Here is a 27,659-nt window from a genome sequence, read left to right as displayed (position 1 = left end):
TAATCATTTCAACAAGACTGTCAAAAAATTTTCACCCCGTCACATTATTCTAGACCTTCTATCATACATCATGTTATCATCATTTGAGAAATCATCACACCTCATTATCATGATGGTCACCACATAACATGATGGATGATGTTTGCTAAGCCCTAGCCAATTACGCCAGTATTCTTTGGACTGGAAGACATCCAATAATGAATCAAGAAAAAGGCTACCAAAATAGGTAAGAGGCGGTGCGCTTGCATGAGAGAACTCAGATTGTTGACAATGACAGTGTTCTATGCTGAGCTTGACGACGCCGTCCCTTTCTCTGAGCTGCAATCGCGCAGAGCTCTGCGGCCACAGGATTCCGCAAGAGAGATGACCACATGACATGGAATCAAACCGACGAGCCTCCACGCTTCCCTGGAGAGATTCAATAAGACAAGAGGGACAAATTGAGATGAGAGGGGGTTGGAGAGAGGGAAAGCGAAGGAAAGACATACTCTTGACTGGAACTGAGCTGGAATGCGGCAGGCAAGGGGCGACCAACCCATCTAGCTTCTCCAGCCACAGCGCAAACGCTGATGTCGTCTGGGGCATAGTCTGGAACACCACCGCTACGTCGTCATCCAGCCCGGCACGGAGTCCCCATCCTTCTCTCACTGTCCCCACAAAGTCCGCCACCACCTGCCAGCATCATGACCATCCCAGTCAAGTCAGCACTGCCACCAAAACTAAACCCCACTACCTCTCTGGCACTCGTGGCAATGCACCCACCTGGAACAGCTCTGGCACTGACACCACCCGCCGCAGCCGCCCCACCCAGAGCTTGTGCGCAGACCTCCGCCACCCCGTCACCATCGAGTCCTCTGGCATGCCTGCCTGCGCAAGCTCCCAAAAAAGTCAACTTAGAAAGGCTAACGTCATTAAAGATGGCTCGTCCAGTGTACCACCTCGACGGCGTGGACCGCGGCCTTGAGCACCTGCAGCTGCGAAGGCAGGACCCGGTGCCCTGGGCTGCCGTTGCTGTCGGCAGCTTTTGGGCAGCAGGTGGCAGCATGGACGAGGAAGCGCTCCTCGAGATCAAAACCCAGCTCAAAGGTCGCATGGCAGGCACCGCAGTGTTTCTCCTCGGGCCAGAAGAGGTCATGGCAGGCATCGCATCGGGCAAGCCACTCTGATGGCTGTCGCTGCCGGTTAAGGCGGACGGAGGCAAGCTCAGAGTAGAAGTGATCCCACAGCCAATGATCAAAGGCCTGAGCACGGGCCCATCTCTGACGCTGCTCCGTGGCTCGCCAGATGAGTTCTGGAGCTGGAGCGGAAGGTGGCGGCGGGCTGCCGATATCCTCCGAGGATTGGTTGTTGTCTACGTCGGAGATAGGGGACAGGGAGCTGTGCCCGCTGCTCGTGTCAGCGTCTATTTGCTCTCTGATTGGTGAGTAGTCTTGCATCGCCCGTGTGAGGCAGGCCTCCCGCTGCCGTAATGCTGCCAGGAGGAGGTTCTCGCGGGCTCCTCTGTCGTCGAGAGCTGACATCAGTACCATCAATGCCTGAAAGGTCCCACATCCCTTGTGAGGCATCCTGACGATGATGATGACTACGGTGGTGACAAAAATAATCAACATGAAAACAATGTTGATGATGATGCAAAGATGACAGTAGGCACTGGAAATGACAGCTGCAACTATACAATGATAATGATAATGATGATAATCCAAATGTTATGCAGGGTAGATGCCCATCTGGTTATAACAACAGAGATGGTGAAGATGACGTTGATAATAATGCTGAGGACAAGTACGATCCTGATGATGCATGATGCTGAGGATGATAAGTATGACAATGACATAAGGGTGGTGATTTCTTTTGAAAGGCATAAGGATGATGATAATGTTGAAGAAAATGATAATGTTGATGATGATGAGGCAAAAGACAACAGCTGACAAATGACCATCTAGGATGAATCAATCAGCTTCCAGGGGCCATCTTCAAAGGATTCAAAGGATGATGACGATGATGGTACCAGCATGATGATGAAATGACAGTTACGATGATGAATGCAATATATGAAGAGGTAGAAGAGAGTACCCACCTCCGGAGAATCAATGACCTCCCAGTGACCATCTTCTGATGATTCAAAATAGATTCTGCGATGACCAGGGTCTCCCAAGGAACAAGGCCCCAGGAAGAGCCAGTAACCATTGAACCGCCTATCTTGACCAAGAGAAATGGCCTGCAATGTGTGGGACTCATATTCTGATGACAAAGCCTTTGACTTTGACCGAGATTGGGACGACCCCCGACCAGGACAAGATTTTAGAATATGTCCCTGCCCACTGAGGCCTGCTTTTGCCACTTGTATCTTCCCCCCTGGTCCTCGGCGTCGCACTTTGGGAATGGTTGTGGGACTACTAGTTGTAGCCTGTTCCTGCACATACATGATAAAAATATCCTAACTCACGGACTCTTTGTCGAGGTTGTTTGTTCTCAACGAGCAACTGAGGACCCAAACATAGTGAACACTAATTGACAAAATTTTACCATCATTGAGGATGAGGTAAAAGCAAATTACCTGAATTTTTAGGATAGAGCAACTCCGGGTGAGGTTCACAAGAGCTACCAAGCCATCAAGCTTCTCTTCGATGGAGAGAGCCGAGTACTCACCCTCCATCAATCCGTGCAACCAGCCGGCACCAGGGAAGCTCTCGTCAATCTCCACAGACTGCAGAGCCAGACCGCCTCCTTTTCTTTTCTCATTTTGGCCCAGCTCAGAGACTTCTTCGTCGCCATCGCTGCTTGAACTGCAACCGGTTGTATCTTCGTCGTAGTCGACACTCCCAGAACACTGGTTATCACATTCATAATCTTGTGTTTCATGTTTAGTGACAGCGAATTTGCGCAGTCGATATGCAGACGGACCAATCTTTTCAAATAGAGTGCAGTCTCCTGAGAGGGTGCCACAGATTTCAGCCTCGAGTTCTGCTGCCGTAGCTCCAAGCCCCAGCTCCACAATCTGAGGAGAATATGGACAGGTTTAGGGTTATAAATAGTAAATTGGTTTCCAAAAAGACTTATAACTCATTCAATCTTCACCGAGTCAGAAGAAAATTTTGAAGTGGGATGGATAGTATCGTAACAATGTTATCATTAGCTTTTTAAGATGTTAAATGCGCGCCAGAACTTTCAAGTTTCTGAATAATTTAGTCTCCAATGGTGAGGATGGAAATTGGATTTTTTGCAAACTCCAATAAAATTGGGACCTCCAGTAGTTCTCCGTGGGAGATGTTCATGGAATGGTAGAGAAGGAGAGAAAAAAGATAAACGAACAATCGTTACGGGCCAAGATTGGTGCCTACATCAGGACTAATCTTGGAAGGGTAGAGAGAAAGAGAGACAAATGGTTCCAGCCAAGATGGGCATTTAAATCCCAATTAGAACAATGAGATGATCCTCCAGCCAATTCAACTTCTGGTTTGACCTCCTTATGAGAGAGCCACAGATATGTATAGAGAACTACTCAAATGGAAAAACGACGAGGATAGGAGTTGGGGATCATAATGATTATAACCCGATATAGACACAAATTAGACGAAGGATCCAATATTTACAACTAACATTGTTGGTTGCATAAGATGTGTGCAAGTACAACCATGCCATAGGATTTTTTATTTTCTAATGAGGTACATTTCATACTGTGAATAATAAAGTGGTATTTTCCCAATTATCAGACCTGGGATGCTCTAGCAAGGTCTTTGACTTTTGCTCCCCTGCTACCCTGCTCAGATAGGATGCTGAATAGCTCCCCCTTCATAGTGTGAGGATGCAACCCGTACGTTCCCATAGCACTAACCGTCTGAGAGTTTAAATACCACAGAAACTAAATAAATCACAACAATGCAATAAAACGCTCTTCATGATGAAGAGAACTTGCATCCCCCGAAATAAATAAGGTCATAGTTGATATTAGCGAGCAGAGGATTATTCAAAGAGCTTTAAAAACTATCGCACCTCGGCCCGGTTTCTCCTCGTCGAGTGCTTTCTAGAAGCGAAGCCAGCTGATATCATAACCTGCCTAAATATTTCAACCCATGTGAGGGGGTTGAGGGACTCACTCCAAAAGTCAACGTCAAGCTCTTGCTGTCTGACCTGAAACAAGGACCAATGACCAAGTAGTGGAATTAAAGTGAGATACTTTAGAAATTATAATGAAGCTTGACTTACCGAATGCAGAAACCCTAGAAACTGGCAGTCTTTGGAGCCTCGAGGGAAGAAACCATCATTCAGTTCTCTTTTCACGTCAGACAGGAGAAGACTAAGTAGTGCAATGTGAATGCTCCCCAATAACATGGAATCCTGAAACCCATTTTTTCCAAGTAGCCATATGAGAGAAGAAAAACTGTCCAGGGTCCAAGTCCCAAAAAATTCTAAATGAAGAGAGATAAGTTCTTCAAGAAAAATCATCTTCCTCATCTTCTTAGCAAGCACAAATGACGATAAGGATGATGACAACTACATGTGATCATCCTCATTCTGGACGTTAAGAGAGTCGAGAAAGAGAGGGTAACATTCAAAGAAAAACTATAAATCATATTTGTCATCATCGCATCCTTGTCACTTGTCCCCATCTGGGATAATGATGAAATGTTATCACTATCATCCATAGCTGCTGACGAGTGAACTTTAACAGCCATCGTCGCATATTTCATCCTGAATGTTGAACCCTACTTTTCCATAAAGAACATTGAAAAGAAATAGACCGACGGTCTCAAGGAATGTTGGACAGGAAGAGAACTAACAATTTAAGTCAAATTCAGAGTAACATGTCAGAGATATAGTAGATGATACTCAACCTTGTCATGAAATGCCTGAGCTAACTCGTCAAGCGTGAAGGAGAAAATGTCAATGGCCGTTGCATGAGTATAAAGGAAACAGAGGACCTGATAAAACGAAGCAAATGATCAGCTTGTATGGCAAGTGGATAATAGGAAACAGATTGAGAAGGAAAATCTCATCAAGAAAAAGATAAAATCAGCATGTCGGTCCATTTTTCATTTTTTTGTTCACCAAGATAAAACCAGGCGGATTCAACAAACACCCAACTGTTATGGTAAAGTTCTTAATATGCTTGTGGAATCATTATCCAGACACATAAGACGCAGTTACGATACCTTGGATAACATATAAAAGAAAGAAGAAAGGAGGAGGACAGAGAGGAGAAAATGTGAATGAATTTGCACGTGGGACCACACTTGGGTCCACACGTGTGGAGTCCATGTAGTCCAAGATCAAGATTGCAACTGCCCAGGGTAGTAACTAACTGCCGGGCTAGGAGCAAGGACTTCTGGCTCCTACATAAGGAAGCCCCCTCCGGACTGGAGGGGCATCGGTCATTTTGAGAAAGAACTTGGAGATCAGAGGCGTCGCTGAGCTTAGGCTGAGATCTCTCTGTCTGAAGAATTGTAATCGCTGCAATATCATTGTGAGTCATTTCTATCTTTTTCAAGAATTCGTTTCTTGATTTAGTTAGAACTATTTTATTTTTTTGAAGAAAATATGGAAGGCCACCCGGAACCGGTGGTCAACCCCCTATCATTAAAATTGTAGATGCTTTGTACAAACAATATACAACACCCGACCAAAAAAAGACTATCCTCCCCTCCCAATCCAAAAAGACACGAGTGCCTCTACAACATGAATAACGTCCTCTACCGAAGCCGCCTTTCCTTTAAACACCACTTCATTCCGATGTAGCCATATCGCCCAGAGCAGTGCTAGTCACCGCCCCCATTCCACTCCCTTTCTGTGTCTTCCTTCTATGAGTGAAGTCCAAAAGGCCTCATCCGGAGAGACATTCACCTCTGGTACCTGTTGCAATGCCCAGACTCTCTGGGCAAAGTGACATGTGAAGAATAGGTGTGAGCAGTCCTCCCCCCTAGCGCATAGGACAGTCAACGAGATCCATGGGGGCCCATCTTCGCCATAGACCCGTGTGATCAGCCTCTGCCTCCGCAATAACCAGCTGAAAAGTCGCACTTTCAGTGGAACTTTGGGCTTCATCAACATGTGGCATGCCCTACTGATGGTCACATCGTCCCTCACTTCTCTAATCTTCAAATACGCTTCTTTCACTGAGAAAGACGACCTCCCCCACGTTCAACCGTCTCCACTTTCAGTTGAGGGGCCGAATGGTAGAGTGACTCTTGCATCCCCAAAAACTCCTCAAAACGTGGCTCTGATAAAGCTCTTGTCAATATAGGGACCCATGCCTCGTCCCAACACTCACTGACTTTGGCCTCTGGGTGTCTCGCTAGTGTAAATAGTCTTGGGAACTTTAACTTCACGGTGCCTTGGTTAGACCAATTATCAGTCCAAAAATGGAACCTTGCCCCATCCCCCAATTTGGCCACAAAGAACTCCTCCACGTGATGTATCGCGTGGCGTAGACAACTCTAAAAAGGGGATTCTCCCCTGACACGAGCCCAACGCCTCTCCCAACCTATCTCGGAGCCATATCTGTCTCTCAGGAAACTGAAAACTAGGCCCTCTGTTGTCTTCATAATCCGTTCCACCCATTTGGCCAACAATGCCAGATTCATTGGTTCCAGATGAAGGATCCCCAGCCCTCCCTGCTTCATAGGTCTACACAATATCTCCCACGCCACAAGAGGCACTCCCTTGCCCCCTTCCTCTCTAGTGCCTCTCCAAAAGAACCTTCTCATAGCCCCCTCCAATCTGTTTACCACAACTGCTGGCATTTTGAATACTGACAAGTAGAATAACGGGATTGCTGACAGGACCGACCGTAGTAGCACCAAACGACCCCCCTTTGACAGTGTCTTGTTCTGCCAACCTTCGAGCCTCCTTTCCACTTTTTCGACTACCGGATGCCACTCTGCTGCTAGGATCCGTCTTCCGGTCAACGGAAGACCCAAATAGCCCATCGGGAGCGAGCCTTGAGGTGTGCCTAAAGCTCTTGCGAACTGTGCTTTTTCCTCCGAAAAGAAAGTCCAAAACCCACAAAGGCCGACTTGGCTTGATTAAGTTGTAGCCCCGAGAAGTCTGCAAATAGATCAAGCAATGCAGATAAAATACAAGCTTCTCTCATCACGCCCTCAATTAAGAAAGTGGTGTCATCCGCATATTCCAGGATCAGGATTCCATCTGAGTAGCTCGCCGCCTGAAAACCCCGTAGTAGGACCTACTCGCAAGCTTTAAGTGTGCAGGTGGCCAAGGTGTCCACCTCAAGAACAAAAAGCAACGGTGCTAACGGACATCCCTGCCTGACTCCTCTTTGGGGGTGGATCCATCCTCCCCCAGCTCGACCATTGAGCAGAATCGAGAATGAGTGAGAGGTAACACATTGCCTCACCCATCTCACCCATTCCTCGGGGAACCCGCGTTTGCGCATAAACGACCAAAAGAATCTCCAGTCAAGTGAGTAATACAATTTAGTGAAGTCGACCTTCCACATGAAACCCTTAGTTTTATTCGTCTTCCATTATGATACAATCTCCCCCGCCACCACCACACTGTCCACTAATTGTCTTCCAGGAATGAAGGCCGATTGAAATGGCCCAACTAGGTCCCCAATTACCACCCTTAGCCGGCTCGCCAACACCTTGGCGATGATAAGGTAAATAGAGTTTGACAGTGCAATGGGCCTGAAATCCCCCACGTTGATGGCGCCAGGTCATGTGGGCAGTAGAAATAGGTGGGATCGGTTGAGTCGCTCCAGGCCATAATTTCCTCGTCGGAACTCGTCTAGTGTACCCATCACCACCTCCCAGAATTTGCTGAAGAAAAAGACAGGGAATCCATCCGGACCCGGTGCACCTTCTCCATTTAAATCTTTGGTCGCTGTTCGCACTTCTTCCACTGAGAAAGGCTTCACCAACTCAGCTTGTTGTCCTTGTGTAACCTTGGATGCGCTTCTACCGCCCCATCTCCATTGATTTCGAGTCCCTTGTTTAGTCATCTCTCTAAAATGGTTTGCCAACTCGTCTAGTGTCCCGTGAACTTCTCGATCCCCCACTTTTAAACGTAGTATTTGATTCGAGCAATGCCTTCCATTCGCTGTCAAATGAAAGAATTGAGTATTGGCGTCCCCTTCAGATAGCCATAGTTGGCGAGAGCGCTGCCTCCAATCAAGCTCGAGCTTCTTGTCTTCCTCCACTATTCCCCTGCAACCTTTTCTCTCAGAGTGTTCAGCATCTGTTAAGCCCCGTACGTCTTCTAATGCATCAAACTGTTGGACCCGTGACAAGGCCTCATTTCTATGAATGTGTCGTTCTTCTCGGATCTTTTTCTTCAAATTCATCAAGTGAAGACGCAAACCCGACAGTTTGGGGGCCAATTGTGTAGTAGCTGTGCCCAGGGTGGCTTGGGATGACCACCCTGAACTCACCTCCTCCCTGAACCCTTTCTAACTCAACCCACGATCTATCCATCTTGAAGTATGTGGATCTATTTGGGCCAACATTTGCCCGCCAGATAATTGGGATGTGATCCAACAACGGTCTAGGGAGTGCACGCACATCGGCCAGCGGGTATTCCTCCAACAGCTCCACTGAACAAAGGAACCTATAAAGCCGGGAGAGAGTATTAGGTCCCCTCGTACTCCTCCATGTGTAGATACAGTTCGTAGGCCCCATTTCCTGCATGCCCGCGCTTGAAATAAAGGACCAGAATTCCTCCGAACCCGGTTCCTGTCCTCCAGTCCCATCTTGTCTATCAACCGACTCCAGCGTCACGTTGAAGTCCCCTCTGATAAGCATTGGGATCCCCTGAAAGAGCGCAACCACCCCCTCCAGCTCCTCCCATAGTCTTTGTCGGTGAGTCGCGAGACTTAGTTAGAACTATATCAGAGGCAAATGACCAGAAAACCTAAAAATTGATCACATGATGGCCAGATTGGCTGCAAAAAAAGTACACCCAGATTCATGGGAATAAAGAACATTTGGTTTGAAAAAATAGGAGAGATCATCCAGAATCGGTGACCCTCCCGATCGAATAAAGATAATACTATCTACAAACTCAGTCAACGTTAAGGGATACCACAACATAATAAACTAGATGTTCAGAAAAAACCTTGAAGAACTTCGTGAGAATCTCTGGTGAAGAGTCCCATGGGTGTCCACGTATGGGTTGTTTCATTCTGACTGCAGGGGGAGGGAATATAGCCAACATATCTAAAGCAAAAAAAGTGAGCAAGGAAACACCGTTAATCCATACCACCCATATACTGAGAAACAAAAAAGATGAAGTTACAGTTTAACGTTTAGGGTTTAAGTATCAGGTTTTGGGTTGAGAGCTTCGTGTTTTGGGTTTAGGAAGAGCTTATAGTCTAGGGTTGTTCAGAATTTAAATTTATGTATAGGATTTAAGGTTGGGGATTAGGCTGGCGGGCTTTGGGGTTTTGGGTAATGACATATGATAATAGGGTTTACCTTTACACAAGGCACAGCCATTTCGACCCTTTGAAGAAATATGGGCTGAACATCTCGGAGGATTAGACAGTGTCTGCAACTCAGCCAACTCCAGTTCTTCGTCATCAATCAATAATTTAAGACTCTTCAATTGCTCCTGATATGTCAAGACTGGCGAGCCAAGGTCGCATTCCATGGACTGAGACAGTCACAAATCATAATTATATAGGCCATCCGGAAAAGCATAATGCAAGAAGATATCAGCCCAAAATAATGTGAAAAAAATGATGTAAACATTTAATGATGACGCACCTTCTTTATTCTCGAAGAAATCACCTTTCCTTTCTTCAATCTCCTTGACATATCTTTCCTCTGAATACGAAATTTTACATCATTATCCTTGATATGAAAAGGTCAAAAGTTCAGGAAACAGGAGTTTGATGATTTTACCGTGATTTTCTTTACGTTTCTTGACTTTTCAAGACTACAGTATCCTTCGTTGGGGAGATGAAAATATTTGGGATCTTCATCTCGATGTCCACGTTTTGCCATGCACCATGCTGTCATTAATCCTTTCCCGATTCCATGTCCCTTCGTAGATGAACGCCCATTGCACGGAGGAAATTCAGATTTCTATAATGGATCAGCAAAAGTTTCAACAGCTGTGAAAATGGTACAACTCTGCGAAAAGGATACAGAAAAATATTTGTAGAAATTAAACATCGCTCCTAATTTACTATTTAGGTCACGTTACATTCAGATCCAGATTCCTCCCAAACTCACGCACAGAAATATGACACAATAACATTGAATCAGTTTGACCATCTCAGGTAAAGGCTAAGGGATAAAAGAGAATTCTTTACAATATTGATGAACATGCAGAACCAGATGCTAATTAAGTGAACAAGGTAGAAAGGATAATTATTACAGGATTTGGCAACAATGCAGTACTGAAAAAAGAGACTGTGGTTCCCATCATTTGCCACATATTTAATGAATCTCTTTCTATCCTCTTCTCATGAAATAACGCAAGTCCCACTTCATTCGAAACAAGATTGTTAAGGATTAATGCACTAACCATGGGCCTAAGGCCATGTAATTGTAATAGAACTGTTAGGATATTTAATAAAAGAACTAATGACCTTAGGATGCTGCTAATGGACCTCTGCAAGGCCCATTAGCAGCCCAGTATTGGCCCACTAAGGGCTCATTACACGCCCACTATGGGCCCACTAAGGGCCCACTGAATATCAGGCCCAATCAGGGCCTGATATATTCTGGGCCTGTTCTGGACAGGCCCAGCCTCCAACGGCTAGTTTTTTAACTAGCCGTTGGACCCTCCAACGGTCACTTTTCAAAAGTAACCGTTGGAGGGTTACTTGTTTAACAAGGAATTACTTGTTAAACAAGTAACTCTGTCTGAAAGGGCTTTTTGCCCTGGATTAATTCTGTATATAAGGGGAACTATGATGCAGTAATAGACATCTTTTCTTGCCCCAATCTTATGCACTCTCTCTCTCTCTACTTTCTCTCTCCTCGGATTACCATTATCACAAAGATCAATATTTCCCATTTTTTATCATTGATTTATGCCAATATTCGCATCTTAACTGCCTTGGCTTTGCACTCACTTAGGTTCACTAACACATCAGAACATCCCAGAGCCTTAGACTTGAAAGAATTTATTTAATATAGGTTAATAATAATAGTACATAGCATATCTACCTTTCTCCTGTCACGGATAACTTTGCTAGTGTGGCAGCAGAGAGGACGATTCAATGAACCTGATCATGAAAAGGTGGAGACATTAAGCAAATGTACTTTGTGAATGGGAATAAAGTCAGATAAAATGTCATTTGTCTATAATAGAAGCTCGCAGAAGGAAACATGCACCAAATGAAAGATAATGGAAGAATAATAAACTCAATTTTGAAGAAACTAAAGTTTCATATAACTCAACAACATTAAACAAAAATTTCAACATTCACTGCAGAAAAGGCAGCTTCATGGCCCAATAAGGCTTCCACATTTCTAATAATGTAGCATATGCCAGTCACACAGTTTGAGGGAAATTGGATCATAATCTCTTTCCTGTAATGGTCAAATGAAAGTGACTCTTTGCCCCCTATGCTTGATTCTCTCTTTTCCTCTCTCGACGCTTGACATGGTATCAGAGCCTTCTTGCTGACAGGACAAAGCTGGTGATACGTTCAATGTATCTTGAGTACAATATCACAACCACTTTCTTGAAGAGTAATCACCAACGTAAGATATGAAATTCCAATTGTCACAAAAGAGAGATGGAACGGAAGATAAGAATCCAAGAGAACGAGGAGAAGATATGAAGGTGGAAGAAGGATAATGAAGATCGGGATCCAGCTCCCTCTCTCCCCTTTCTGGTCCCAGACAACCTCCCACTCCAGCCTCAGCTCACGCTGCCAACTAATTCAAGAACTGCCTTTCTTGTATTTGGCGGCTTTATTTATAGTCAAGTCGCACGTGTGACTTGACTCAACGTTGCCTCTTGGTGGCACGTCTCTGGTACGTTCTTGAAAAGAACGTATCAGCAAGTGATTGTTGTCAGCTTCCAGCTGCTCAATGAGGAGAACGGATCTTCTCCTTGCTGTCCTCTCCACCTGTTCTAACCCTAGCCACCAAGAGAGAGAAGACAAATCAAAAATATGACTTAACCTAATGAAAAGAGGTTCTCCAGTACTTATACTGGATTACATCTATTGTGTCCACTCAGGCCCAACATGGTGGATCCGACCTCATAAGGGTACTTATGCAATCGAGAAAATACAGGGTTGACAGACAAAAAACAAATAAAAGAAACAGGAAAGCGCCTGCTGCACCCTCCCTCAAGCTGGGGGAGATATATTCTTCATGCCCAGCTTGCTCGTTAATCTGTGAAATGTACTTCCTGGAAGGCCTTTCGTGAGAAAATCTGCTGCTTGATCAGTTGACTGGACATATCTCATCTGGATTATGCCTTTATCTATTTTCTCACAGATAAAGTGTCTGTCAATCTCCACATGTTTTGTACGGTCATGCTGAACTGGTTATGTGCGATATCAATTGCTGACTTGTTGTCACAATAAAGTATAACTGGATTGTCTTGAGGAACTCTCAAATCTTTAAGTACTCCTCTCATCCATAGTGCTTCACATATCCCCTTAGCCAATGCCCTGAACTCGGCTTCAGAGCTAGATCGTGACACTACGTCTTGTTTTTTGCTTCTCCATGTAACAAGATTCCCTCCAATGAAGGAACAATAACCTGAGGTCGATCTTCTGTCTGAAATTGACCCTCCATAATCTGCATCGGTGTACACCTCTAGGGAAGTATTGCCCTCCCTGATGAAGAGTAGGCCTTGTCCAGCTGTCCCCCTCAAATAGGCTAGGACCCTGTGAGCTGCGTTCATATGAGATTCCCTTGGGTTGTGCATGAACTGACTTAATGCTCCCAGTGCAAATGCTATGTCTGGCCTTGTGTGACTTAGGTATATCAGCTTACCGACCAACCGTTGATACTGAACTTTGTTGACTGGAGCCTCATCTTCGCACACTCCAAGCTTATTATTTGGATCACTTGGCACCATTGACAGCTTGCATTCTGTCATCTTTGTCTCCTGTAGAAGATCTAGTGTATACTTCCTCTGTGAAATGAAATTCCCTTCCTCAGAATAGGCAATTTCGATTCCCAGGAAGTAACGAAGAAGACCCAGTGACTTAATGTTGAATAGCTTACCCAACTGAATGCTCAGATGACTAATTTCTTTTTCATCATCACCTGATATTATAATATCATCAACATACACTAAGAGGATCACAGCTCCCCCTGTACTGGAATGTTTGACAAACAAGGTATGATCCCAGTTACTCTGTCTGCATCCCATTTCCTTCATTGATAGAGAAAATTTTCCGAACCATGCCCTGGGTGATTGCTTTAGCCCATATAAAGCCTTCTTTAATTGGCACACTTTATTTCCCCCTTTTTCAACACTTTATCCAGGAGGTAATTCCATAAACACTTCTTCCTCTAAGTCACCATGTAGAAAAGCATTCGTAACGTCAAACTGATGCATCTGCCATCTTAATTTTGCAGCTACTGCAATCAGTATTCGTACAGTGTTCAGTTTTGCAACTGGGGCAAATGTCTCCTTGTAATCGATACCGCAGGATTGAGTATACCCTTTGGCAACAAGTCTAGCTTTATAGCGCTGAATTGAGCCATCTGAATTGTATTTTATGGTACAGCCGATTATTTTTCGATCATCTGGTGCCGATACTATCTCCAATGTTTTATTTTTCAATGAGGCTTCCATTTCAGTCTCCATTGCCTCTCTCCATCTTGGTATTTTCATCGCCTCTTCCGCATTTTTTGGTAGAGCTTCACTGTCGATTTTGGTGAGAAATGCACGATAGTTAGGAGATATTCTTGCATAATTAACAACATGTGATAGTGGGTACCTTCTTGTTGTGTACAAGTTTTCTTTCCTTTTCTTAGGGCAATTGGCCATCCCAGGTCTTCATCATGGAGTTCTTCAGCTGGTCTCTCCTCATCAGTGACAGAGGTTTCTGCTTCTCCTTCTGGTCTTGCATCATCTGTGGGAATTTCTGCATCTTCGTCCTCCCTTAGTACATTACTGGTTGTTTTTCTTGGGGCTTGAACGTCGTCCTGCTGATGACTTTTCTGAACCAAATTCAGTGCTGTGCAGCTATTGTCTTCCTCTTCACCATTCTGCATAATAGTGGACTCTGGAGTGTCTCGATTAGATATCATATTTCGCCCACAGTTGTCACTCGACGAGTTGTAGTACATTTGCTCTTCATTGAAGGTCACATCAGCTGATATGAAGAACTTCTTCATGGTTGGACTGTAGCATTTATAACCTTTCTGTGTAGGTGAATAACCCAGAAATAGACACTTGATTGCTCTTGGAGTGAGTTTACTAGTGGGGTTGTGGACGTGAACAAATGCTGTACATCCGAAGACCCTCAATCAAATGGGAGAATACATCTTGACTTCAGGGAAGTGCTTTGACATCAACTCCAAGGGGCTATGATATTCAAGCTTCTTTGATGGAAGTTGGTTGATTAAATACGCAGCTGTAAGTAGCGCATCTGACCAGAATCGACTAGGAACCTGACCTTGGAAAAGTAATGTCCTTGTGGTGGAGACAACATGCCCAATTTTCCTCTCTGCTATCCCATTCTGTTGGGGAGTATTTACACAGGATGACTCATGAATAATACCCTGATCACAGAAGAATTTGGTCAAGGTATTATTAAAATAGTTTTTGGCATCATCAGATCTGAACTTCTTAATAGTAACAGCATATTGATATTTAATCATAGTACAGAAATCCTGAACAATCTTGGATACTTCTGACTTGTATTTAAACAAATGTATCCATGTTACTCTGGTGCAGTCATCAACAAGAACTAGAAACCATCTCTTCCCTGTAATAGTTGGGGTTCTGCATGGTCCCCAAATATCACTATGTACTAAGTCGAATGGATGACTTTGTCTCGTACTAGTGCCAGAAAAAGAAGATCTTTTGTGTTTTCCAAATTGACATGCATCACAGAAGAGATTTGAAACACCACTATTTTTAACATAAACTGGGAACATGATACAACTCTTCCACGCACCTACGTGCGAAGGAAGAAACGTCTCCGCCTCGCACGTGCAGAGCAGCGGAGGGAGGACGAAGAGACGCAACCGAAATTCAAAAAGAGACGAGAAGGAAGGGGGAGGGGCGGCGAAAGAAAGAGGCTGGCTGGCGAGGCTGCGGCACTGCGAGCTACGGAGGCTGGCTTGGGAGATCCTCCCATTCCTTCCAGGGTGATCCAAAGATTCGGTGTGATCGTAGTTCCTACCCCACGCTATCTTCTATGACTTCGTCGCTAGACGCTTTTGTTTTCATCCAGACTATTGTTGAGTTCGTGGTCCCAGTCTACAACCTCGTTCGTTGACCCAGGGGTTGTAACAGAACAGTTTCCCCAAAATATCAAAAGACGGATGTCCAGTCCTGAAATGTAAAATCTTGATATTCTTCAGCTTCTCAGGTTCATCTTCAACGTCACCTCCTCCTGGTGAAGAGTCCTGGTTCCCCACCATCAAAGCACCACCTTGTTCTTCTTTCACTTGAATGAGCCCGTTCTTCACTTTAAACGATCCAATCCTTTGGTTGAGTACCTTGTCAAATAAAGAACACTCATCTGAGTACAGTTAGTATCTTTCACCAATCGCTGTGGAGAGATAAGTTGAGCCCTCAATCCCGGTACATGTAGTACTTCCTTGAGGGTTCCCAAGTGATTAATGAAGACCGTGCCGATCCCGGTTACCGGAAGTATTTCTCCTCCAGCAGTAATCACCTTTCTCGAGATGTGACAAATGAATAAGTGGTGAACATGAGTCGATTTGGGGTCATATGATCTGCTGCCCCGGAGTCGACTACCCAATGTAGCTTCAATTGGGATGAGGAGAAAGCATTTGAAATTAGATGATCACCTGATTTCACCATGGAGGTAGAGCCAAGCATACTCTTGAGTCATTCAACTTCTTCCCGCAGGCGGGCTAATTCTCCCCCGGTGGTAGCTGGAGGGTACTTATATTCTTCTTGGTGTGCTTCTTCAAAATCATCCTTAGTATCTTCCTGAGAGGCTATATTATGCACCTGACTTGGACGAACTGGTCGACCATGAAGTTTCCAGCATTGTTCGATATTATGATTGCGCTTCTTACAATATTGGCAGAATAAATTATCTCTTGACTGTGTCTTCTGACTCTTCTGATTGTTCTGGGTTGTCTGAGATTTTTGTGGCATTACTTTAGATATAAGACTGGTACCACTATCACCAGAAAGTGGCTCTGAGGCTACTCCAAACCTCTCTTCTTCTTCCCGAATGAGTCGAATCGCCTCCTCCAGGTCTGGTACTTTTTCTCGGTTTAGAATCTGACTCCTCACTGCCTCATAATCACTGTTCAGACCCATAAGAAATTTATACAACATATCCTTTAATACATAGGCCCACTCCTCAGAGTTTGAATTTCTTACAGGTCGATAGTGGTCTATCCCCCTCCATATAGACTGCAATTCATTAATGTAGGATGTCACATTTCTCTCACCTTGGACCAGATTTGCTGCCTTTGTCACCAAACGATATATTCTCCCGTCCCTGCCTTTGGAGCTTCCTTTATGTGCATGATCCCATATAGCCTTTGCTGTCTTAAACAGTAGGAAATTTTAAACTCCTCCCCAGCCATACTTCGCAGGAGCCATGCACAAATCAGAGCATCTTCTCGTTTCCAGATATTATATCCGAGATCAGTCTGATTCCTGGAAACAAACAGGTGTTCAGAGAGATCCATACCTTCTAAGATAAGCCCAACATACTGTCGCCAATGCAATGTATTGAGCCCATCATATCGCAGCTGTTCTGGTACTCCAGGGAAAATAATTTGGGTTGATCGGTCATATTCTTGAATAAGATCCAGATTTCTTCTGGTTCCGTGCGTTGCTGCAGAGCTGCTCCGATCTTCAAGGTCAGCCATGTGTTGAACAAGGTCGGTCCTACACTCCTTCCTTTGACTAACCCTACTCTGCTTTGGTACAGCAGAGTGGAAGGAAAACGAGAATGAGACTTAGGGTTGATGGTAGATCGACAGTGGGAGGTGCTGATTCACTCCACACGATGCTCTGATACCATGTCAGCTTCCAGCTGCTCAATGAGGAGAACGGATCTTCCCCTTGCTGTCTTCTCCACCTGTTCTAACCCTAGCCGCCAAGAGAGAGAGGACAAATCAAAAATATGACTTAACCTAATGAAAAGAGGTTCTCCGGTACTTATACTGGATTACATCTATTGGGTCCACTCAGACCCAACATGGTGGATCCGACCTCATAAGGGTACTTATGCAATAGAGAAAATACAGGGTTGACAGACAAAAAACAAAAAAAAGAAACAGGAAAGCGCCTGCTGACAATTGTGGTTGACGAATTGCATTTTCTCGATCTCCAAACTGTTGCAGTGGTGAGTGTATCTGGGTCAGAGTTGGGTCTTGAAAACGCCTAGGACAAAAGCAGCACCTGACGACCAGCAACCCTATATTCTTGTACGTGGGCTAGTTCTCTACTCGCTTCTAGGATCAGGTGATCGCTTCATTTAAGTTCTATGATTCACTGCCCTCCAGATTTTCCGGGTATATCTATTCCTATACTCTGGGATCTAGAAGTTGAATGCCTAACCTATTCTCAGTAAAACTGGCATCATGCATTTTAGAGATAAGTTGTACATGACTTATTTCTTATGGGCAATGACGCGGCAGTGAACAGTCATCATCTTGGACAGGAGACTGGCATCATGCATTTTAGAGATAAGTTGTACCCACATCTTCCCCAAATAACACCTCAAAACCTCTTCAAGGTCATAAATATGTACAACTTGACAAAATATCTAATTTTTTTGGCCTTGAGGGTAATGCTACCACTTGACGATCCATCTGATTTTCTTTAATCATAATAACAGGTTCCTCAAATCATGATCTAAGCAAGACATTCTCTTCTCCTGGTTCCTAGATTCCAAATGTTACCAGAACTAATCCAGTCCCATATGGATTATGCCTCAGTAACAACAGTTTGGGACCGATAAGAACCTTGATCTAGGTTCGTATCGGAAGGGGATTGGAGGAGGCGAGGTAGGTGTTCCCAGGGTAGGAGAGTCGAAACGGGAATGATCGGGAGGAGGCTGAGCAGAGGGGATAGGGATCGGCCGAGGACGAGCCACTTGAAGACGCGGTGATGCAGAGACGATTGCGGGGACGGGAATCGTGGAGGGAGACGGAGCGTAGATGTAGGAGAGACGAGAGGGGAAGAGAAGCCACTAATCACTTAAGAACCAACATTCAAGTCTGCCCTCCTCAAAGGAGGGCTGTGCTATTTAAAGGCAACATAGAGAGAAAGGAAGCATAGTAAAATGATGATAATGCCCCCGACGTCGAGGAAACCTATCAATACTCCCCCTTTTGGTGACCGGCTTGTCCTCAAGCTGGGAACTGCTTAGGGGCCTGGAAGGTCCTCGTCCGACATGGCTGCAGGATCATTGCCCGGTGGTCCTGGGTCATCCAGTGATTAAGTGACGATGTGGATACGGAGGTCCTTCCTGCAGCGATGCCCCGGCGTGAACCAATCATTGCATTGGAAGCAAAGACCTTGTGCCCGGCGGCGAAGAAACTCATCCTCCGTGAGTTGCAGGCAGCGTGTTGGAGGGGCCTGTTCTCGCCCGGCTCGAGGGCCATCTGGAATGGCTGGAGGTACTGGAGGAGGCGCCTCATCATGTACGAGCTGCAGCGGTTGGTTCCCTTGATCTTGTAACTCGGCTAGGATTGACTCCGCTTCAAAGGCGCATGCAATCAACTCATCAGTTGTTCGGGGGCAGAGTCGGTTTACCTCGGCGCACACGGCAGGTTGGAGGGTGGCGTGTAAGGCATGCATTGCGATGTTGTCTGCGAGAGTGGGTAGGTAACCCAAGAGCTCCATGAAAGAGGCAATCAATTCATCCACCGTTCCGGTCTGCTGAAGGTGCACGAGGCGACGATACGCCACTAGTGGACTGATGCCGAAACAACGGTTGAGCTGTCGTTTGAAATCAGCCCAGTCGAGAAAACCAGCACGGTCGTCAGTGTAGCAGAACCACGCTGATGCTTTTCCTTCCAGATATGACGATGCGATGTGTAAGTGCTCCACGTCATCCGTGGGTACAGAACGGAAATATTGTTTGAGGCGCTGTAGCCAGCGGTCTGGGTCCCCCTCCAAGAAGGTTGGGGGTTCCGCCGTACGGTGCTTGGGCCAGCCTCTGTCTGGAGGGCCATCCAGGAAGTCAGGACGGCCTCGCTGGGGATGTCGCCGGGGAGGTCTCCATGAGGTGTCAGAGGCGGCCTCGAATTCGTCAGCAATGTCGCCCCACCTAAACTCAACTGCACGATCGTGCAGAGGAAGCACCGGTGGCAGTCGGCGAGGCGCGTTTGCCCAGGGGTGACCTTCTCCTTCAGTGCAGCGCATCCAGTGTACATGGTCGTCGGCCCGTTGGACACTGGGATGACCCCTACGGAGGTTGTTCTGAGAGTTTCCCCAAGGGACCCGGCCTGTAGGGGCCCCTGCATGACCGTCCCCGTTCCAGCAAGGGGGTGCCTCTTCAAAACAGGGCTGTGGCAGGCCCGAGTGGCCCAGCCCACCGGAATAAAAATCGGGTCTTCCCAAACAAGGGTCGGCCCCGCAGGGAAATGGGCCAATCGGCCCACCTGGGTAAGTATCGGGCCCTTGCCCCCAAGGGTTGGGTCCGCTAGGGTTTGGGCCAAACTCCCCAGGGTAAGGGCAAGGGCCCATCTCCCTGCCCCGTGAAGGCTGGCCGGGGTCGTGGGTTCCCGTTGCCCTCAGCGGTGGCCCGTTAGGGTTCGCCACTGCAAGAAGGGCGACCTGAACGCGCGGACCCAGGAGGGCGACAGCGGGGGCCTTGAGCGCACTGATGGGGCCCCTCTCACGGCCGTGCCTCCTGGGATGGCCGTATCATGGATGAACGGCTCCGGTGGAGCCGCTGTGGTGGCTGAGGAACCCCCACCGGCGGGGTAGAGATAGTATCGGCCAAGCGGCAGGGGGAGCGGCGGCAGCAGTCCATTCCCCTCGCCGTCTTCGTTGTCGGGCAGAGAGTCGGCCACAATGCGATCAGCGGTTGCTGGCGAGACGTTGACCATGGCATCCGTGCTTGTGGGCAGATGGGCACCGTCGGCCGTGCCGGAGGGTCCCCCGGTGGGTCGAGGCGGTGGCGGAGGTGCGGCCTGCTGCTGCTGGATTGTCGTCACGAGCGACTGTTATCTGCGCCGTGAGGGGTGCGAACAGCTGTATCTGCATCTGCATCTGGGCGGCGAATTGTCGTTCGAGGATGTCGGCAAGGGACTTTGTTGCGGCGTCATCTCGCCCTGGGGACGATCCCGACTTGGATTTGGGCTCCATGATAGTGCCGCGGAACCCCCCACCTTCTCGGAGGGGGACCCGGACCGCTGGCTACGGCGCCTCGAACAATATTTCTGTTCTGTACCCACGGATGACATGGAGCACTTACACATCGCATCGTCATATCTGGAAGGAAAAGCATCAGCGTGATTCTGCTACATCGACGACCGTGCGGGTTTTCTTGACTGGGCTGATTTCAAACGACAGCTCAACTGTCGTTTCGGCATCAGTCCACTAGTGACGTATCGTCGCCTCGTGCGCCTTCAGCAGACCGGAACGGTGGATGAATTGATTGCCTCTTTCATGGAGCTCGTGGGTTACCTACCCACTCTCGCAGACAACACCGCAATGCATGCCTTACACGCCGCCCTCCGCCCTGCCGTGCACGCCGAGGTAAACCGACTCCGCCCCCAAACAACTGACAAGTTGATTGCATGTGCCTTGGAAGCGGAGTCAACCCTAGCCGAGTTACAAGATCAAGGTTCGTATGAGGGACATTGTGCAGAAACGAATTTCCAAGCATGAAGATGAATCTAAGATTGCCAATTCGGTTGATTGGCCCGTGCATATTCTTCAAGAGTGAAGATCATCTTGGAATACACCGATGAGATTGAAGGCCTCTTGACAGAAATAGATATCTATTATCCCTCGAAAAATAATTCTGCTGTACGGGGAATTAGCTCACATGATCGAGTATATCATTACTAGAAGGGACTTTGCCCAGTGTTTGAGAGTGATTGTGCTCAACTCTTCAACCAGGACCATAGACTGAATTTTCAAGATACAGATATTTAGGTCAGAAATGAAGTTATTCAATAAGGAATCGCCCCTGCAGGCGATCAGAAAATGGAGATTAAGAATACGGCTTATGTAGTGAAGCCTCAGCAAGGAGAACCAGCTCTTCCACAAAAACTCCTGTTCATCAGCCAGACAGTCAAGAAATTATCTCAGAATATGAAGGATGATGGGAGGGCAATGTTTCCATCTTTATCGCAAAAAGTCACTCAACATCAGGGAGACATGTTGGAAACTTCATGTCCACCCTCCTCTTGAGAGCAGAGAGAGAGTGACATTCAAAGTGCCTACTCCTGCAACAGAAGAGGGGCAGCATTCTGGTGATATGGAGAAGTTCGAGGTGGAGCTTCACCAAATCCGCACTCTGCTGAAGAACCTCTCTGATAAAGTTGGCTCCATTTCTCTGGTCTACTCAGATATGCCTTGTTATCTTTCAGTTACCTCAGAACCATGTCACTGATCTGCACTCTGGATCCTCAATTCTGGTGCTACCGACAAATGATATCAATTAAACAGTATGAACCTTGTCTTAATTGTTGAAGACATGGGCTGCTTGTGAAACCCAGAATAAAGGAGCAATGTACCGGGCACTTCAGGCCCAATATCGGGTGCCATATCAGGCCCATCCGACCAATAACAGCTAGTAAAACTAGCCGTTATATGACCGCTGGAATTAGCCGTTATGGGCTAATATAAAAGGCGATGTACAGATCTCATGTAATTGACGGTTTTTTCTGAAATAGAAACTTTTCTTTCTCTCTTCTGTTCTTCCTTCAACATTAATAATAGTAAGGTTCAGACTGCTGAGGATAATTTTGATTCAGTAATTGGAATTGGTACAATGGAAACAAAACCAGTTGGGAAACTGACACATTTTTTTCATGTTGAAACTATGGTCAGCTTGATACCAGTTTAAAGATTAGCTCATATTTCATCTAATTGATGCATTTCTTTACGAACAATCGAGCCAGAAGCATGGCCTAGCAAGAATCCAAGCAGCTCTCAACTATATGTGTGGCCCATATTTAGAGATGGAGTAATGAATGGCATCCACTGCAATCTTTGACAGTGGGGGAGCACATCTGAATGCTTCATCGACAACTGGGCTATCCCTCTATTTGTCTTGAAAACCATGTTCCCTGAGATTTATCAAGGGCTCACTTGGCAAAACATCCATCCATTGTGATTTATGGGATCCGGCTCTATTTTTGGATCTTCATGGATTTTGATGATTTTTAGTTCTTGTAGACAATTTGAGTCGTTTTTGTTGGACTCATTTGATAAATATTAAGTTGGAAGTTCTCCTACAGTATGTGGTTTTGTAGCTATGATCCATCGACAATTTGACACAAAAGTTAAATGGTTTGGAACTGATAATGCAAAGGAGTTAATCAACTCTGAGGTCAGTTGTTATTTTAATGACCCAAAATTTCCTCATAAGTCTTCATGCACCTACACCCCTCAACAGTATGGGGTGCCTGAACGAATAGACAGACTACTTCCTCTTTCTCTCTGGCTGCAATCCACTTTAGGTAGTTACGGCCTCCAACACCCCCCCATTATGTTTTATTGCTCCCCTGAACATAAAATTTTGGACATGGATGCTATGTTGATTTCGATCCAAATCAACCTAAAGTCAGCCTCACCAGCTGCTAGTGTAGCAAGTAGCAACAAGTAACAAATGTGAATTCACAGTACTTGCACAAGGGATATGTGAAGCTCCCTGGATTCAAGGCATTTCTTTTGGGAACTGGATTCAAGGCCTATAACTATTCTGCATGGGATACCATCTGCAAACCCCTCAACCAAGGAGGTCTAGGTGTCCTGCATTCCCAAAGTATGAATACAGCGCTACTAGCAAAGTGGGTGACAAGGATGATGCAGCCAAGTGAGGATCAAGTCATTCAAATCTTGAGAGACAACTATGGCGAAGGTCTAAACTGGGACGAGAAATCAGCTCCAGTCAGGGGGGTGTCACCATTCTGGCAAGGCCTTAGACAAATCTTCCCCAAAGTTTGGGAATTCTACTCAGCACAAATAGGAGATGGCTCGCTATTTCGTTTCTGGACAGACCACTGGTCGACACGCGGCCCTCTGCGAGCAGCATTCCCACGGCTATCAGCGCTAGCACAATGCCCTGAGGGCACAGTGGAAGAGTGTTGGGATGGCACATGGAACCCAAGGTTTGTGGGCGTTCTGTCAGCCCGAAGACAAGCAGAGTTTTTGGACATGCAGCAAGCGTTGAATCAGATTAGACCTTGACCCGCCATGAGCGATAGCTGGGACTGGACCAACGCCCCCTTTACAATGCGTAAAGCCTACGTGGGGATCCGCCTGGCAAACACAGAAAATATAGAGACGGCACACACATGCCAAGTGATATGGCGTCTAAAGGTCCCTCTGAAAGTGAAGATCTTCGGCTGGCTTGTGTTTCGAAAAAGAGTGACGACCCGAGTCTTCCACAAGAGGATGTATCCTGACGCACCAACGGAATGCGTATTGTGCACAGGAGGAGAAGAGGACTGTAATCATCTATTCTTTGAGTGCCCTCTCGCTCGTACAATCTGGGCTACTCGAACTCAGATGGCGGTGAACCCGACATCATAGGAGGCCTTCTGGGACTCGCTGCAGAGACTCGGCTCCAGACAAAGAGAAGCGGGGGGCAGAGCGTTGACAGTGCTTTGGGGAATATGGCGCCACAGAAGTGATGTGATCTTTCGTGGTGGGACGGCCTCTACAGATGGGATAGCCCACGAGGTGGAGGGACTAATGGCATCATGGTTCCCCTAAGTCGGGAAAAGAGAGGGGAGAGGATAAACCCCTTTGTAATAGAGCCTAAAGGCTCAAGGCATTTAATCGGCGGGTGGTTACAGACCCTTTTCGGGTGACCGCCTATTTTGTTATTCAAAAAAAAACTATTCTGTGTGAGAGGAGATTTTAAGGGTGCAGTATATGCCTGTCACGCAATACACACAGTTTGGGGGAAATACACTAGTATCAGCACACAAGTGTACCGGATCCCATTAGAACTCTGAAATTAAGCATGCTTGGGCGAGAGCAGTACCAGGATTGGTGACTGCCTTGGGGACCACAGCATGGGCATGTGATCGCTGTTCAAAATTTCAAAAAAAAAGTTTGTGGGAAATTGCATCATTGTCTCTTTCCCTATGTAGGCTACACAGCCATATGGCCCATTTTTATCCGTATACATTATGCATTAGAAGTAAGAAACGTGCCTCTTTTTGTCCTATTCTCAATTCTCTCTTTCCCTATCCCCTGTTCAAGGGAAACTTTTTTTTTGAAAGATGATTGAAGTAGGCGGTCACCAAACTAAGCGGGAACCACCCAACATTCAAGGGAAACTTGACATACCTTATATCATAGACACAAGATTCCGCATTATTTCACATCAAAAAATTCACCAAAATTAAAGTTTATTGTCATGATCCACCCCTGGTAAGTTGAATCTCTCTCTGTCGGACTCTGTCTGCTAGGGTTTGTAAGAAAAAGGAATCAATCGATCTTTTACCATTGGCCCCCATAGTCTTATAGGGTTACATAGTGGGCCCAGAATAAATGGGCAATGTACACAAAGTGGACATACAAGTAAGCGATAAAAGGAGTGAAATACAAGTAAAAGAAATAGAAGCACAAGGTCGATGACGAGGCTCCCTCGTTGACATTTATTAATATCTGATAATGACCAACGAATAAGAATCTTCAAATTCTAACTATATTTTGTGTGGTTCTTGTTCGACCATGATGACTCCTCAGTTAAGGGAAACATCTTGAGATGATCTTCTCACAATTCCAAATGAATACTAATGGGAAAAATATGAAGCATATTTAGGACAACAACGTTTGAGGTCATCAGAAACACCTTTCCAAATGAAAGATGAAAAGATAAGAAAATCAAATTTAGAAACCAAAAATATTACTTTCAACTAAATATGTGAGTCAAAGATAAATAACGTAGAAGAGAGTGAGACACACAGAACCCTGCTACCCACGGAGTTGGGAAATGATTAGAGGATTCCCTACCTTTATATAGACATAAGAATCATCAAAAAGGAAAATTACAAAAACCCTAAGTATTAAACAAAATGAGTCTAAAAAATGAACTACCTGAATTATGCCTGAATCCTTTCTCCGGGCAAAAATCGAAATCTACTCCAAGAGGAGGGCCATCTTTACGGAATACTTGTTTCAAGATGTAGTCTGTGGGAAGTAATACTTGAATCTGGTGGAAATTCTCCAGCAGTGACTCCTGCTGCCCTGTGTGTCTTACCCCAATGTCCTTCAGTTTCTTCGCTGCAAACGACTTCAAACAGGACAAACTACTCGTTCCTTCCTCATCGCCCCCTCGATTTTTGGAGATTCTTGTGCGTTCTCTACTAGAAGCAACCTTCTGCATCTTCTCCTCTCTCGTATGTTTCTTCCTCCTCTCAGTAAACCACGTACGGACTTGGTTGTGTGTCAAATTGAGTACAATCGCAGAGTCTTCAATGTCCTTCTGGTTCGGATACCTTTTCTCTGCGATGATGGCAGTAAGTTGACCCCGATGAACAGGAAAAAGGAAACATCGTAGGGAAAAACGAGCAGAGACAAACCTGAAAATAACTTCTCTAAAAACTCTATTTGGCTTTTTGACTTTTTCACCAAACCATATTCTGGCTCGGCATCTGCAATTAAGCCCACCGTTGATCCAGAGTAAACTCGAAGGTAGGGTAAATAAAACATTTAAAGATTGAAATTCTAAAGAGCGAATCAAACTTGTAAAATTGAATTAGAACTGATTTTTCTTTTCTTTTATTTTTTTCCAAGACATGGAAAAACTTTTGTGCACAAACCATGGTGAGAGGAAAAGTGTAAGAGCCATAGTTTCTGATTTTTTCTTAACGCCAATTCTGAAAAAAGAAATAAACGTCTGATGAGGATTTCTTCAGCATAAGACCTGACCGACATGTGTCTTTGATCACCATATCAAGAAAAAAAGAGCATCATGGGAGACGATGCGCTGTTTCTGAAATAGTGAACATTTCTATGAAAATTTCCCAGATAAATTGGAATAAAGAGGTTTGAGAGTTCAAAGGGCGACAATTTAGTCGTTGAACGGGCATCAGCAAGAGAAAAAAAAGGAGGAATCATGGTATTGTGATCGAAACCCAAAAAAGTTAAGATTTTTTTCTCGCACGTATTCACATAAATAAAACACTTTAAACTTCGACTACAACTCCAAGTCCGGAAAGAAGTAAAACTACTGGAATAACCACAAGTTATCAAAGTATACTACAAAAAACTGAACTGCATAGTATAAACCCTTCAGCCACACCATCGGCTGACGCATTGTCGACACTCTATACGCCGATTGAACGACTATTACAATAAATCCAAGAGAATAAATATTAAATTCCGCACCTCATTCGGATTAATTGCCTCCTGCGAACAATCCCAGAAGCCCAGACAAACTAGAAGCGATCGCGTCAAAAGATTTTACCGGCGGAAAAACACAACTACGATCGGAGTCGGAGTGACAGAGCGCAAAAAGCGTGGTCGAGATGGCTATGCAGCCAATAGAGAGAAAATTTTCGATCAAGGATCAATAAAAGAGAGGAGAACGCGTCTGCGCACCGTCCATGATGGCGTTTGTAGTTCAGTTCAGTTCAGTAGGATGATGAAGAAGAACAAGTCAGGAGGAGATTGCGCCATGGTCGATCTGAGAAATTCTCTGATTCTTCCTCTTTTTCATCGTTGATCCTGCTCCGATTAGGAAGAAGTAGCTCATTCTGAGCTCATTCTGAGTAGTCTCTCTCTCTCTCTGTCTATGTCGCTCTCTTTCTCTCTCCAAAAACCCTATATCTTTTGGTCGCGGCGCTTAAACCTCGCCCAGCGTAAATATCTTCTCCTTTGGTTGAGCTGGTCGGGTCGGGTCGGATCGGGTCGGATCGGGTCGGATCGGGTCGGATCGGGTCGGCACAGTGAACCGAATGGTAGCTTTACTTTTGCTGGAATTAAAAAATGTATGTTTCGTAAGGGGCCTCGTATGAATCTTACTAGATGATGTCATTATAATTTAGAGTAATTTGAATATCTTAAATTAATATCTCTCTCCCCTGTCTCTGTCTCACTCTCTTCTCTCTCTCTCCTCTTTCTCTGTCTCTCTCTTCTCTCTCTGTCCCTCTCTCCTCTCTCTCTGTATCTCCCTCTTCTCTCTCTGTCTCTCTCCTCTCTCTGTCGCTCTCCTCTCTCTGTCTCTCCCCTCTCTCTCTGTGTTTCTCTCTGTCTCTCTATCTTCTGTCTGTCTCTCTCCTCTCTCTGTCTCTCTCCTCTCTCTGTCTCTCCCCTCTCTCTGTGTGTGTCTCTCTGTCTCTCTATCTTCTGTCTGTCTCTCTCTCCTCTCTCCTCTCTCTCTGTCTCTCCCCTCTCTCTCTGTGTCT

At 45.7% G+C, this 27,659-nt stretch overlaps 1 protein-coding gene across 3 annotated transcripts; it reads right to left on the bottom strand.

Annotated features, from left to right (window-relative positions):
- Window positions 1-27,079, bottom strand: LOC144712899 (Homeodomain-like transcriptional regulator). 3 transcript variants are annotated; one of them, XM_078587285.1, is made up of 19 exons: window positions 26,854-27,079; window positions 26,073-26,129; window positions 25,833-25,904; window positions 25,348-25,755; window positions 11,136-11,194; window positions 9,861-10,043; window positions 9,723-9,782; window positions 9,432-9,609; window positions 9,073-9,173; window positions 4,836-4,922; window positions 4,207-4,338; window positions 3,994-4,131; window positions 3,716-3,838; window positions 2,558-2,998; window positions 2,078-2,413; window positions 939-1,535; window positions 763-867; window positions 489-672; window positions 1-408 (listed from the first exon to the last, which is right to left on the bottom strand). In XM_078587285.1, the coding sequence occupies exons 1-19, from the start codon at window positions 26,858-26,860 to the stop codon at window positions 383-385; spliced, it is 3,294 nt and encodes a 1,097-aa protein (XP_078443411.1). In that variant the 5' UTR covers window positions 26,861-27,079; the 3' UTR covers window positions 1-382. The 3 variants fall into 3 exon arrangements, with proteins under 3 accessions (XP_078443411.1, XP_078443412.1, XP_078443413.1); XM_078587286.1 differs by having other exon boundaries at window positions 9,861-10,001; XM_078587287.1 differs by lacking the exon at window positions 26,073-26,129.
- Window positions 27,080-27,659: the final 580 nt, after the last annotated feature.

Source organism: Wolffia australiana, chromosome 15, assembly GCF_029677425.1.
Source record: "Wolffia australiana isolate 7733 chromosome 15, ASM2967742v1".
In the NCBI taxonomy this organism is placed as follows: Eukaryota; Viridiplantae; Streptophyta; class Magnoliopsida; order Alismatales; family Araceae; genus Wolffia; species Wolffia australiana.
Note: the sequence above shows the minus strand (reverse complement) of the source record. Positions and strands in the feature narration are given on the sequence as shown.

Bases quoted from the DNA above. Each gene is read 5' to 3' on its own strand.
- LOC144712899 (XM_078587285.1), bottom strand. The intron at 4,923-9,072 runs GTTTTTTCTGAA...TCGTTTTATCAG, and splicing joins TTCTCACGAAGTTCTTCAAG to GTCCTCTGTTTCCTTTATAC. The intron at 409-488 runs GTATGTCTTTCC...GAATCTCTCCAG, and splicing joins CAGCTCAGTTCCAGTCAAGA to GGAAGCGTGGAGGCTCGTCG.